This window comes from Myotis myotis, unplaced genomic scaffold (genome assembly GCF_014108235.1).
Source record: "Myotis myotis isolate mMyoMyo1 unplaced genomic scaffold, mMyoMyo1.p scaffold_m19_p_2, whole genome shotgun sequence".
In the NCBI taxonomy this organism is placed as follows: domain Eukaryota; kingdom Metazoa; phylum Chordata; class Mammalia; order Chiroptera; family Vespertilionidae; genus Myotis; species Myotis myotis.
The window spans coordinates 19,036,070-19,050,491 of record NW_023416324.1 but is presented as its reverse complement, the minus strand read 5'-3'; the positions used below and the strand labels follow the sequence as shown (position 1 = coordinate 19,050,491).

At 52.8% G+C, this 14,422-nt stretch overlaps 1 protein-coding gene across 7 annotated transcripts in view; it reads left to right on the top strand.

Moving 5' to 3' along the window:
- The window catches only part of COL16A1 (collagen type XVI alpha 1 chain), a 48,036-nt gene extending 40,954 nt beyond the window's left edge, over positions 1 to 7,082 (top strand). For all 7 annotated transcript variants that reach the window (XM_036349614.1, XM_036349619.1, XM_036349615.1 and 4 more), the window contains 9 exons: positions 876 to 926; positions 1,240 to 1,329; positions 2,533 to 2,568; positions 3,164 to 3,208; positions 4,292 to 4,480; positions 4,825 to 4,891; positions 5,602 to 5,778; positions 5,955 to 6,032; positions 6,729 to 7,082. In XM_036349614.1, coding sequence (XP_036205507.1) covers positions 876 to 926; positions 1,240 to 1,329; positions 2,533 to 2,568; positions 3,164 to 3,208; positions 4,292 to 4,480; positions 4,825 to 4,891; positions 5,602 to 5,778; positions 5,955 to 6,032; positions 6,729 to 6,931 — 936 coding nt within the window. In that variant the 3' untranslated portion in view covers positions 6,932 to 7,082. The remainder of the gene's footprint in view (positions 1 to 875; positions 927 to 1,239; positions 1,330 to 2,532; positions 2,569 to 3,163; positions 3,209 to 4,291; positions 4,481 to 4,824; positions 4,892 to 5,601; positions 5,779 to 5,954; positions 6,033 to 6,728) is intronic.
- The last annotated feature ends 7,340 nt before the right edge of the window (positions 7,083 to 14,422 follow it).

Below are 14,422 nucleotides of genomic sequence, written 5' to 3'. Positions count from 1 at the left end.
GTACAGGTCGCAAGGGGTCCCGGGCCCCCACCTGGGGACCTCAGGTCTAGCTCAGTCCCCCCTCATGTTACAGATGAAAGAAGGAGTCACACCCTCTGGATGTGTCCCCACTGGAGACTGGCTCAGGGGCTGGGGCAAGAGGGGCGACAAGAGGGGCGCAGGGTTCCTCTTCTCACCTGTCCACCTGCCCCGGCTGTGTGCCGGGCCCAGGACATTCCTGGAGCATTCAGATGGGTAGGGCAGACCAGGCCTCTGGAATGTTCCATCTGCAGTGTGGAGGGACGTGCTCTGAGAGATGCGTGTACCCTGGGAGCCCTGGGTGGCTCTGTGCGGCTCTGAGGTGGCCTTGGAGCTGTGCCTTCGGAAGGTGCAGGAGATGGGGGAGGGCACTGGGGCAGGGGCCAGCCCAGGCAGGGCAGGAGCGCTCCTTGGGGTCTGAGTCTCTAGGAGACCAGGGAGGCTGGGGCTGTGCTGAGCCCCTGCCCTTCACTCCCTGCTGCGCAGACCAGACACCCAGCTCCTGCTCTTTGCTCCTCCCACAGCACACAAGGGGCAGGGTGGGGGGGGGGGTGTCTGAAGACACCCAGGCCCTCAGGCCTGCCATCTGCACTGGTTCTGGGTGCCAGCTCATCCCCTCAGCACAGCCCCAGAGGTACCACTCCCTGTGCGGCAGGCATGAGGGTCCTGTGAGCTTGGGGACCCTCAGGCCTCAGCTTGGGCACAAATCTTCTGGCAGAAGCTCAAGTGCCAGACTGAAGGGAAGGAGGGCTTAGGGCGAGGTTTAGGGCTTGGCTCCGCTGCCGGTCCCTCCACACCTCCCTGGGACCCTTGTTACTGGAGACTCTTTCCAACCCATGGCCTTTGTCTCTCGTTAGGGACCACCGGGGCCTCCAGGCCAGCCCGGCCCAGCGGGGATCTCTGCAGTGGTGAGTGACAGGCGCCCTCATCTCGCCCTCCCAGGAACTGGGCCCTGTTCTGCTGTGGGCTCCTTTCAGGGGAGCTGGGGGGAGGGGAGAACAGTTTGCCCCAACCCTCTCCTGTCTTGGTCAGCCTCTCTTGCCTCCGGAGGCCTCCCAAACGGCATCGGTGGAAGGGAAGGCCTTTGGAGAGGGTTGGAGCCACTCCAGGCCCTGTCTCAAGTTCAGGCATGGTCCCTGGCACAGAGCATCTGCCCCAGCTCTGTGGAGTTCATCTTGCCGTCTCTCCTCTCCTCTTACCACCCTCCTTCCTTTTCTCCAGGGCCAGAAAGGAGACCAGGGAGCCACTGGAGAAAGAGGCCTTGCAGGCTTTCCGGGCGAGCCTGGCCCACCTGGACACCCTGGCCCCCCGGTAAGACCCCCCCCTCTTCACGCACAGCCCCAGGGAAAGAGCCAGCTGGCCTGGCTGGTTGAGCGCAGCACTGCACGTCTGGGGTCTCCGGGGAAGGGGAAGCTGTTTGCATGGAAAATGGCAGCGTAGAGCTTGTGCCTGAGGATCACATCATATTTGGAAGAAGGGACAAGCTCAGCAGCCAGCGCTGTGCCCACTGCACACTAGACCGCTGCCCTGACAGTGCACAATACCGCCTGTAGAGATCCCTCGACCAGATGTCCGGCAGGGGACACTTGGCCCCTGATCCGCCCTGCCCCTCTCCGGGGGAGCTTTTGGTAACCACAGAAAACTTGGTAACCGGAGTCGAACCCTCAACCCTTCGGTTCATAGGCTGACACTCTAACCACCTAGCAACACTGGCCAGGGCAACAATACTCCCTCTTTTAAAGGTTCCAGGCAGGTGAAACCCATCAGGTGGGACTGGTTGTCAGTCTCGGGGATGAAAAGTCAGTGGGTGGAGCTGAGACAGGAACCCAGGCCCCTGAGCCCCCAGGTCAGGGCACTTCCCACCAACGTGGGGAGCATAGCAATGGCCCTGGGACTGGCGGCCTGGGATGGGGTGTCTGACTCCAGCAGAGGTGATCGGTCAGCCCATGTGCCAGGAGGACCAAGTCTCACCTCCCACTCACTCTGATTCCTGTCAGCCCTCCACCGCCCCTGCCCACAGGCCCAGGAGCTTCCAAGATCCGGGATGAGTCTGCCTGGTTGCCTTGCAAGCACAGATTGCTCTTCCCCAGCATCTTCCAGAAGCGGTGGGCGGGGCCCAGGAGGCAGCCTCTCCTGTCCCGGGGAGGGAGCAGGCTCACCTGACCAGATCTCTGGTTCACACCTTCGTTCAGCAAACATCTAACTTACACTCCGAGCCAGAGAGTGTGTGAGATGTGGGATCTCAAGCAAAGAGCAGGGAGCTGCAGCCGGCTCCTCCTTCATTGGGCTCAGTCAGGGGGCAGCCTGGAGCTGTCAGTGTGGGGCTCGGGGACAAGGCCCGAGTGCGGGGTGAGGTCTAAGTTTCCGGGCCTGTGCCCAGCATGTCCGAGGGGAAGGGGTAGGAGCAGGACCCATTGGTGGAATGGGGGTTGGACATGCCCAGTGGGCAAGGTGAGGCATGTGACATCAAGGGAAGTTGGCACTCATCACATCTTTATTGCTCTCACTTCCCAGGGTGAGCCTGGTGCGGATGGAGCAGCTGGCAAAGAGGTACTGTTGTCCTGGGCTTGTCCTGTCCCCGCGGGAATGCTGCTGCTTGCTCCTCGCCTTACCCTGGCCCCTTTGTGCTTTCAGTAACCATTCTTCATGCAAGTGTTCTCTGGACAGATGTGTAGGAAACGTGCCCTTGCTGCTCTGGGCAGAGGGGGCGGGGGGGGGGGGGGGGGGAGACTAGGTGATGAGGATGAGAGCGAGACTTGTTTTTCACTATTTTTTAAAAACTGTGAACCTGGTCAAAAAGAGTCAATAAGAATAATAAACTCCGAACAAACATCTCCTGGGCACCAGTCCCTGCCAGGCCCTCCAATATGCCACAGATTGGCCCTTTCATGCTGACTTCTCACCTCTTTTTGTCTGTGACAAGGGACCCAGCCAACATAATCATCTCAGGCCGTGCTCTGGGGGACACTGGTCTCCTTTCCAGCTGTCAGCCCTTCTGTTATCAGGGAGGCTGTCATCATTTCTCACACTGAGCCCCGCCGGACAGCGCAGGGGCCCGAGGCAGTGGGAGGGCCCTTTCAGAGTGTTGCCTCCCCTGGGTGGCTTGGCTGCAAAGACTTGACCTTTGACTTTTGATTTCCTCTAGGGACCCCCTGGAAAACAGGGACTCTATGGACCCCCGGGCCCAAAGGTGAGCGGACACAGGCTGGGTTTGAGAGAAGCTCACTAGTTGGTGAAGCCTGACTCCCAGCTGTGGCTTTAGCCGTGGAGGGGAGACACAGAAAGGCCAGTGGACAGGAAAACATCATGGACGGAACTTGGAGCAACCTCATCTCTGAAAACTTCCAAGATGGGGCTTTTTCGAGGTTCTCAGCTATGATTGGGGGAACGGAAATTCCAAATTCATTCACTCATTGATTTGATTAATCAATTGATTGATTCATTCATTCATTCTGCAAGCATCTGCTTGATCTTGCTTCCATTCCTGGCCAGGTGCTCACTCAGTCCCGTCACACTCTAGAGCAGGGGTCCTCAAACTTTTTAAACAGGGGGCCAGTTCACTGTCCCTCAGACCGTTGGAGGGCCGGACTATAGTTTAAAAAAAAACTATGAACAAATTCCTATGCACACTGCACATATCTTATTTTGAAGTAAAAAAACAAAATGGGAACAAATACAATATTTGTATTTGCATTTGGCCCACGGGCCGTAGCTTGAGGACCCCTGCTCTAGAGCATGGCAGGTTTTACTGAAAATTAGACCCCGCACTGTGGGATCAGAGGGAGAGAGCACCAGCTCAGCTTGGGAGTCAGGGGGGCTGCACAGGAAAACAGGAACATCAGCTGGGTTGGGGAGGGCACTGGGTAGAAAGGAGGGGGAGGGCATTCAGGCGGGGAGGACTCAGACAGTGTGGCCGCATCAGAGAATGATAACTGCTGAGGTCTGGAGGGAGGTGCAAGGGCAGGGAGATGAGGCTGCAGAAGAGGAGATCAGAACCGCACCATGAAGGGTCCCGAAAGCCTGGCCACGGAATGAGGTCTTTATTCAGAGGGCAGCTGGGAACTGGCAGAAGGTTCAAGCAGGGAGTCGCACCATGAGGACCGTCTTCTAGAAGGACTGTCCTGGGGCAGTGAAGTGAGCAATCTGTCAGGATGCTGTGGCCACAGTCCAGAGGCAGATGCCGGCGGCCTGGCTGAAGGATGGAGAGTGGGGCATCGTGAGGTAGTCTTGGGACTACTTGGCAGTGCTGGACTGGGACTTCCTGTCCTTGCAGGGTGACCCTGGACCTTCCGGACAGAAGGGCCAGGCAGGAGAGAAGGGAAGAGCTGGCATGCCTGGTGGGCCCGGCAAGAGTGGCTCCATGGGGCCTGTGGGGCCACCGGGTCCTGCAGGAGAGAGAGGCCACCCTGGATCTCCAGGGCCTGTGGGGAGCCCCGGATTGCCTGGGGTGCCTGGTTCCATGGTAAGGAGAGACTGGCAGCCGCGGACACTCTCTGGGCATTCAGGGTAGAGCATGGACCATTTTAGAACCGCCTGCTGACATCCTGCAGGAAAGCGCATGACTCCCATACGAGTGGCTCTTAACTGTGTGTGGGAGGGTGGGGGGTTGGGGACCCTCTCCCCAGAAAAATGCACTGATGCACACAATGTTTTGGACCATTTCAGGGGGGTTTAGGATGAAGTATCTGTGGGCGGCTCCTGGGACCTTTGCTTCCCCCCATTCCTTATTTCCATAAAATCTACCCCCAGGGAGAGAGCACCAAGCTTGGAAGTATAACTGAGGCAGGTTTTCTTCTCTTTTCTCAGGGAGACATGGTGAATTACGATGAAATCAAGCGATTCATCAGACAAGAGATCATTAAAATGTTTGATGGTAATTGGCAGCCGCTGGGTGGCAGTGGGTGCCGCTGGCCCTTCCAACCTGCTTCTCCGCCCTGCCCTGGCCTCCTCTTCCTAAAGCTCAATATCCTGCCCCCCACTCACACCCCCCCCCCCCCACCTACAAGGTTGTGTTCAGTGAGACTTCAGATGTTCCTTGTCACCTGCTCTGTTCAGAGATAACACGATTCCCTCGCGCCCTCCCCAAGCCCCCACTGGAGCAAAGGAGACAGACAAGAAAATTGACATCAAACGAGTCTGCCTGCAGGGAGCTCAGAATAGTGGGGCGAGCAGCAACTGTAAGATGGCTGGGTGGCTTCATTCTAAGCCTTTGTTTCCTGTTCATTTGCTCGTCCAGCGCTGATATGCTAGGGGCCCTGCCCTCCAGGGGCTGTGCATTGTGATCAGGGCGCAGACCTTGAATGCCAAGCAAGGAGCCGGCCTTCAGTCTGAGGCCAGCGGCGAACCAATGAAAGGTGTTGGGAAAGAGACGTTTTCATTGGATCCGTGCTTCAGAAGGAGCACAGTGGGAAGCAGGGTGGAGGCCCCGACACGGGAGACCAGAGATCAACCCCAGGTCCCTCGCTCTGACGTCCCTCTGAAGAAAGGCGTCTCTGGACGCCATGCCCAGGGCCTGTCTGCAGCATCTGCGGCCATCCTGAGCCCCCGGGGCGCCCTGCGACCTGTCCCTGTCCTTTCTTACAGAGAGGATGGCTTACTACACCTCCAGGATTCAGTTCCCCATGGAGGTGGCGGCAGCTCCCGGCAGACCAGGGCCTCCAGGGAAGGATGGTGCTCCCGGCCGGCCAGGCTCTCCAGGGGCACCTGGGCTCCCCGGTCAAATCGGCAGAGAGGGACGGCAAGGCCTGCCAGGAATGAGAGGTAGAGCTGCCCTCTGGTCCCAAAGTGCACACGCGGTTCTCTGGGGCACACGTGAGAGCTGTATGAGGTCTGTTGGGAATGTATTCACCTGTATGTGTGCATTTCTAATAATCTGACTGGGTGTGTCATTTTTCTGCTCAGGGATAGGACTTCTTATTTTATTTCTCTTGTCCCAGGATTGCCCGGTACCAAAGGTGAAAAGGGGGACATTGGTGTTGGCATCGCAGGAGAAAATGGTCTCCCGGGTCCCCCAGGTAGGAAAAGCCAGCCTTTCAGACCAGGAATCATGCGCATCTGAGCTCTCCTTTCTTCACGCTCCTTCTATAACACAGCTGTGTGGCCCCTCAGATAGCTACAGGCCTATCCACCAACATTTGCCTCATGTGACTGTGTGTAAGGCACTCTGCTAGGGCCTGTGTGCGGGGGAGTGAAGGGCCAGTGCCTGCCCTCAAGTCCTAAATTGGGGTAGCAGGACGCAGAGGAAGAGTCAGATGCGGTGGGGCCAGGGAGTGCTAGTTCACGTCCTGCTGGGCTACATGACCTTGACAGGGTCACGTCAGCCAGGCAGTGTAGCCTAAAAGAGAGCGACTACAGCCTGACGACCTGGCACCAAGACCCAGCTTCATCGCTTGCCACGTGTGCAACCTCTCTGCGCCCGTGTCCGCATCCACAAGACGAGATAATAGCTCCTTTTTCACGGAACTGCTGTGAAGATTCAATGAATAATGCATGAAAAGCACTCGGCCTTGGGCCTGATGCATGGAAGCTCTCAGTAAAACCAGCCAATAGTATTGTTGTTGTTAGATTAATGTAAGGGTCCGGTCGGGTCTCATGAGAACGTGTTATAACCTGAGAAGCATTCATCAAATGTAAGGTGTTTCTGAGCACAGACATTCTTCTTTCCTGTAGTCTGGGCCTCCTGATTTTCCTTTTCTGACTTCCCTCTCCAGGTCCTCAAGGTCCTCCAGGGTATGGCAAGATGGGTGCAACTGGACCGATGGGCCAACAAGGCATTCCCGGCATCCCTGGCCCGCCAGGCCCCATGGGCCAGCCGGGCAAGACTGGCCACTGTAACCCCTCGGACTGCTTTGGGGCCATGCCAATGGAGCAGCAGTACCCACCCATGAAAAGCATGAAGGGGCCTTTTGGCTGACATCACCATCTCCGTTAGATGAAGGACTCCATGGGGAACAAATGGCTAAAACTTATAAGACTCTGTGATGGGTTGTGAATGTTCTGAGTTTTTAATTGCTATTGATATTTTTTTATCAATAAATAAAAAATAAAAACCATTTGTAGTCTCACTTTCAGTGGGGTTTCTCTGGTGTTGCAGCTGCTCTCCCCCTCCTCCTCCTCGGTCATTTGGTTCCAGAGTCAAAAAGGGCATTTCCCTCATCGTCTGTGGCCAAGCCAGTGGAGTTGTGGAATGCTGCTGTCCAGCTCAGCTCTCCTCTCCAGCTGCTTCTGAACCGCCCGTTGGTCCTCTGGTCTTGTGTCCTGTCCCTCACAGCACACTTCTCAGAGTCAGAAAAGGGGCATCACTTGGCCTCTCCCTATTAGTGAGCCAAAAGCAGGATTGAAGACCCCGACCCCAGCTCAGAAAGGCCCCTCCCTAGTTGCTTTTCTAAAGAAAACAGTGGTTGGTACCTCACCTACCCTTTTCATTTCTTGAGTGTGACCCAAAGCTAAGGCAGGTTGCACCTTGGGAAATGCCACCCAATGCTGAAGGCTGTTCGTCTGCCTGGCAGCACCTCCAAGTACAGTTTCTTCTTGCTGCTCCAGTAATTCTGTGATTCAAAAGCCTGTGAAACAGGAGGGAAGATTGGCTCCAGCCCCTGGCCTAGGCAACCAGGGAATGCTTCTCTGGGAAATGAGGTGAAACCTCCTGCCTGTACTGATGTATGGCCCTGTCACCAGCTCTCCTGGACTGCAAATGGCATCCTTGGTTAACCTAACATGTGATGCTTTCCCAGACAGCTTAGCCTAGGCCTTCAGAAACAGGCTGCATCAGTATAAAGTGGTCGTGGGCAGGCCACAATCAGATCTAAGCTTATGGTCCTCAAAGTCTGCTGGGAGTCTGGTGATCTATCTCCTGTCTCCTCCGTATGTAAAAAGGCTAGAGAGAAAAAGAAAGATAGCAAGTTGAATATTGTAGAAACACTAGAGGCCCGGTGCATGAATTTGTGCACTAATGGGGTCCCTCTGGGTGGCCTGCGGGGATCAGCCGAAACCCGCAGTCCAACACCACCTGCAGCTCCTACCTGCTGCTCCCGCTCATCCTGGCCCCACTCTGCCTTCCACAGGCTCACACCCAAAATCAATCCTGTTCAGAAGAGGCTCACACCACAGCAGTGCTTGCCAGCTGTGAGCCCTGCGTCTGGCGCCCTCCTGAGGGGAGTGGCCTGTGGGATCAGGCTGAAACCAGCTCCCCAACATCCCTCCAGAGGTCCCGGATTGAGATAGGGTGCAGGCCAGGCCGAGGGACCCTACCAGTGCATGATCAGGGCCAGGGAGGGGCCGCAGGAGGGCTCCAGCGCATGTCTGGCCTGTCTTGCTCAGTCCCCTTAACTTACCAGTCAGAGTGTCTGCCCCCTGGTGGTCAGTGCACATCATAGCAAGCGGTTGAGCGGCCTTAGCATATCATTAGTATATTACACTTTGATTGGTTGAAAGGATGACCTGTCACTGGACAACTGGACACTTAGCATATTAGGCTTTTATTATATAGGATTCCATCTCAAGCTTCTCATTCTCTACTTTTCAGGCCTCTCGTCCTGGGTGGGCGGCCCTGTAAGAAAGCAACAGGGCACATCCAGAGGGACTTCCAAAGAAGTCTTGTTGCTGGCCCCAGCTTCCCAGAAGGTTTATCCAAGTTGGGTAAACTTCAAAAGGATCTCAGAGCAGGTTCAGAAATGTTCTGAGGGTCCAGATGCTGGTCCAAATTGGCTGAAGATTTCAAACTGGCTGTCAAATCTCTCCAGAGCTGGTGTTGCCAGCAGTTCTGAAAATTCCCTTCTCTGGTTGGACTCCAAATACCAGGAGATCAGCCTAGGGGCGACTTTTCAGAACCGTTGCCCCATTTTTTTCCTGCCAGGAGCAGAGGAGTGCCATGACCAGGGGAATGAAATCTGGCCGACTCCTGAGCATGCCTGACGTTTTTAGGTTTAGGAGGAGTCCATTCTTATTTTATCTCTCACCAGCAAGTCTCAGTCAACGCTGGTTTTAACATAAGCCATGAAAAAGCAAACCCGTCACCCTTGCCTTGAAGTAGCAGCCAGTTTTGGACAGCGGATGAGGACAGATGTGAAAGTGCTCCCATCGGAAGGCCAGCTTCCCCCTCAGCCCACACAGTGAAGTGCTGATGACAAGGAGCACGTTGGCGCCACTAGAAAGAAAGAAAGAAGCAAGGACCAGCTGTTGCATCAGGCAGGACGGCTTTGAAGACCAGAGAGGAAAGTCACCGTGGGAAAACATCAAGCTCAGCCCCTTCGAGGGCCACCTGGGCATCGATGCTGACAGAATAAGTGATGCTTTCTTCACTTTGGTTCTTGAGTCAGATTCCATGACGGTTAGGTTTACGCTTTCATGATCTGAGTGCTCATCTCCCTGGAGTTTGAAATGGCTGTATTTTCTTGGACCATGAAGAACCAGATGGAAGGCGGAATTTATAGTCTCTTCTGTTACTGTGGTCAGCAAAAAAAAAACCAGTTCATGGATTTTGCTCCTAAGTCCAGGAACCGGGTCAGCTGAAGAGAAAGGAAGGAGGGGCACAGGCCTTCCCAGCCTCAGAGGCAGCTTTCTCACACCCCCTCCGCTCGTCTGCCGTCTTCATATCTTAGGCCCTAAATTAGGGTATTCCGGGCTTTTAAGGAAACACACAGATCCTTCAGATTGGCAAAGTCTGATTTGATGAGTCCATTTCCTCTTTCTACTTCGTGCCAGGAACTGTCTGGGGATTCAGAGGCAGATATGGTTGCTGCCCCCGCAATGTCTATGGGGAGAGCAGACAGTTAAACAAGCAATTACAATGGAGTGGGATGCTGGGGTAGCACCAGGCACGAGGGGAGTGTGGAGCCGAGGGACCTAACTGTGTCTGGACAGAGAGGGATGTAGGCAGAGGGAACGGCACGTGCCGAGGTCCGGAGATGATGGAGGACGGGACGCTCAGTGGTGAGAGGCAGTGCAGTGTGTGGGTGGCGTGCGGACCGTGAGCAGGGAGGCCGTGGGAAGCAAGGGTTTTCTGTGAGCGTGTGTCGCGTCAGATTTGCCTAATGGGTTCACTGACGGCCGTGGGAAGGACGATTGAGAAACCCTCTGCTCTGTGAGATGAAGAAAGGCTGCTGCATGTTTACTCTGCAGAGGAAAATCCCCAAACGTGATGCCTTCTGGAACTGAAATCTCCCTTGTGGTCATATTTGCCCATCAACAGAGTCTATTTCAGTGATGGCGAACCTTTTGAGCTCGGCGTGTCAGCATTTTGAAAAACCCTAACTTAACTCTGGTGCTGTGTCACATACAGAAATGTTTTGATATTTGCAACCATAGTAAAACAAAGACTTATATTTTTGATATTTATTTTATATATTTAAATGCCATTTAACAAAGAAAAATCAACCAAAAAGATGAGTTCGCGTGTCACCTCTGACACGCGTGTCATAGGTTCGCCATCTCTGGTCTATTTAGACTCTTCACATTCGGCCTGTGAGCCTCTTACCCGACTAGATCTTTCGGTTGTTGTCCTGAATAGTTTACGGGAATGGAATGTGTGCATTGACACATTCCGTTATAGAATTCCACAGTGAAAGGGGAGTGTGGCCAAGCTGCCATGTCTGCGGTCCCCATGTGGCTGTTGGTTCTGTGGAAGGCTGCAAGTCACCTTCTGATCCACAGCATCCACTTGGAATCTAAATTTCAAACTCGCTCTCGTTGGAATCAAAGAGAATTCATTCCATAATCATTAGGCGAGTGTCAGGCTGCCTCCTCATGAGCAATCCTGGAGCTTGGCGCTGAGCCAGGATGCCTGTGGGGAAGGATGTCTCTCGGGGGGGAGACATTTTCCAGTGGACGGGCCTTCCAGTGCCAAGCTCTGCCTCACCTCTAACGGGTCAGCCGCCAGGCTTCCGTGAACTCGGGAAACTGCCCTGTGCTCTTAAAGGGCTGGAATCCAAGTGTTCTTCTTTGGCTGGAGCTGAAACAACAACAGGAGCCTCCCCACCCACCTCCGCCTGCTTCAGGTAGTTGAGGTTCTGGAACTGAGCTGATGGTGTTTCAGTCTTGGAAGGTCCTGATCTGCCTTCTATCCAGCCCTCTCCAAGATAAACACGCCTGGGCCCGCTGCAGGTCCCAGAGGCAGAGCCCTGGGCTTGGCTTTGGCTGGTTTCTGACAGCTCAAGAGATGACTTGGATGCCTTGCCCCCAAATAGAAGTCATCCAACAGGCCGTTCTCCTAAGGCCCTTTGCTGGAAAGAGGGAGCTGGGACGTGAAGTTCTCATGGGATAGAGGAGGAATAAGAAAAGGACAACTCGGTGCTCTCCCTCCCTGGAGCACGCCCATGCCTTTCCCTCCCCTCACCCTCTTCCTGCCCTCCCCACCCCCACCCCCCCTCACTCTCCAGACACATTATCACTAGCTTCCTCACTCCCAAGCTCCAATGGCCCCTCCTTTATGTCTATAACTTGTTTCCTAAGCCCCTTTCTTCTAGGAATTACTTCTTCTACCTCTGTAATTTACTTTAAAATATCTATATCTATATCTATCTATATCTATATCTATATCTATATCTATATCTATATCTATATCTATATCTATATATATATATATATACATGTAAACTCTAAAGAGGACAATTCAAATAGTGACAAGTATTATGAAAAAGTGAGATATAATGCTGTGATAGATGATAACAATGAGGGAGACAGGCAAAGCTATTTTATTTTATTTTTTTAAAAAATATATTTTATTGATTTTTCACAGAGAAGAAGGGAGAGGGATAGAGAGCCAGAAACATCAACGAGAGAGATCTATCAGCTGCCTCCTGCATGCCCCCCAGTGGGGACGTGCCCGCAACCAAGGTATATGCCCCTGACCGGAATCGAACCTGGGACCCCTGAGTCCGCAGGCCGACGCTCTATCCACTGAGCCAAACCGGTCCAGCAGCAAAGCTATTTTAGATGTGGTGTCAAGGAATGTCCCCCCAAGGAGGTGATCTCTGAACTGAGACCTGGATGGCAAGGAGCGAGCCAGTGAAGAGCCAAGGGAAGAGCATTCCAGACAGGGAGAAGAGCTCATCCGAAACTCAGGAGGTGGGAATGATGTGGGCATGTTCCAGGGATGGAGACCAGGACGGCACGGCTGGAGTGAACTAGGACAGCAGTGGCAGGAAGTGACGCTGGAGATGCAGGCAGGGTCTTGGTCATAGAAGGCCATGAAGTCATAAGGATGTATTTAAATGTTATCATAAGAGTTACAGGAAGCCTCTGGGGGAGTTTAATCCAGGGAATAACATTATCTGATTTACATTTAAGACAATTACTCGGGCTGCTCTATGAAGAATAGAGTGTGGAGTAAAGAGTGAAAGCAGGGACTTTGGTCGGGAGGCTATTGTAATGATCCAGCCACAGATGAAGGTATTTTGGATTACAGTGATAGTGCAGACAAGGAGAAAAGAGGAGATGTGGGCCTATTTTTGAACTCAAGCAAATGGAGATGGGGTAGTGTGTGGAGAAGCAGAGGCCCACAAGAATGCTCCTAGGTTTTTTGGCCTGAGAGAAGGGATGGCTTTTCTTAGATGGAGAGGAATGGGTTTTAAGAAATATATCAGAGAGAACTCCTATAAGGCAGGCTGGGATACAGCACAGTGACAGCACCACGTGCAAAGAGAGGCAGGCAAGAGAGTGGCTAATGCTGACGCTGAAGGGAATGTGAGAGAGAGTGAGCTCTGAAGTGCTGGCAATGGGGGGAATGTTGTTCTGGCAAAAGGAATGGTTTGAACCTAAGTCTGGACAAAGGCAGGTGCAATAACTCATTTTTCAAATCTCTACATATTTATTTCTGGCAGCTGAGGAAACTGAGATTCAGAGAGGTTAAATAACTTTCCCAGTGGTCATACAGGTAGAAAGTGGTAAAATCAAGATTCTCACTCTAAGCAAGAGTGCTAAATGGTGAAACTGAACATAGTACAAGAATGAAAGAAAGACGAGGGCTGTAAAACATAAGATAGGAAAGGTGAGGTTGGGCCAAACTGTGAAGGACTTGGAGTGCCAGAATGAAGAGGCTTATGGCTTATGTTGGTGTAGATCAGCAGTAGGGAACGTCTGGCCCAAGGGCTGCATAAGGCCTGAGAAATCATTTGGTCTTGCCCTGCCAAGGCATTAGGGGTGAGTTAATTATGTGTTTGACCAAATATAGCAGGCCAATTTTTAAGTTGATAATTTTGTATGGCCCACAAATTATATTAGTATCCAACTGGCCCTTGGTAGAAAAAAAAGTTCCCCACCCCTGGGATGAAGAGGAGCCACTGTAGGCTGTCCAGTGGGCAAGCAACATAATCAGCACTGTGATTTTAGAAAGCGCCTGGCTAGATAGATGGGCTGGAATGGATAACATCTGATAATATATTCACTTGTTTATTGTTTTAAAAATATAGTGTCAGGTACTGTGTTAGGTACTGGGGATATAATGAGAAGCAAACCCAGACACAATCTGTGCCCACATGGAAGAATTTAACAAATTAATCAGATAAGTGTGCTAAGAAGTGTAGAGCCTGAACCACCAAGTGGTAAGTAAGTACAGGACTATAAAGTCACTTTGTAACCAGGATTTGACCTGCTTTAGGGACCAGTCAAGACTTCCCTGCTGAGAATTAGGTATCCATTTGTGAACTCTGTTTAAAAAAAAAAAAAAGAAGACACCTACTAAGATAAGGGCTCCCGGAGGCTAACTGGACTCATTTTAAAAAGCAGAGCCTAGTAGCCATTTCTGCACAGGGGCCTCTTATGCAAACTGCACTTCAGAGAGAGGCCTGCACTGAACTGCCTGCCTGTACTGCATTTCTGCCATCCCAAGGTCATACAGTTAGAAAGCCAGCCCTCATAAACGTTTCCTAGAATCCTATTTCAACCAAAAGGATTGAGGGTTTCCCCATCCAACCAGAGCTGTGTGGCTCCCCTGAATCAGAGTAACTCTATTCTGATCAATCGGGACAGTGCCTTTTAGACCAATCAAACGTGAAAATTTGGAGCCCTCATTTGCATGAGGATGGACCAATCAGGAACCAGGGGCAGGGACTTCTGGCTACACAAGCCGGCTCCCCGCTGGCTCTAGGAGCTCAGTTTCTCCCCTCAGAAATGAAGGATGTGAATGTTCCCGTGGCTGAGCTAGAATACCCACTAGACTGAGTAGATTGGGGTGACTGGAGTCAAGGAGCAGAACAGAGCCTTCTAGCCAGAGGAGGGCCAGCCCCAGGACTGTTCTACAGCTCTACAGCTCTGCAGTTTTCACAGCCATGCTGTATTGCAGCTTAGCTGTTTTGCACTGAATAAAGTTTCCTTCTTCACTGCACCCTAAACTGGGATTCTTGTTGGTGTTGAATTGGAGTCAATGGTCATCTGTTGACACACTGACCCCAGTTCTAGGCCATACTCT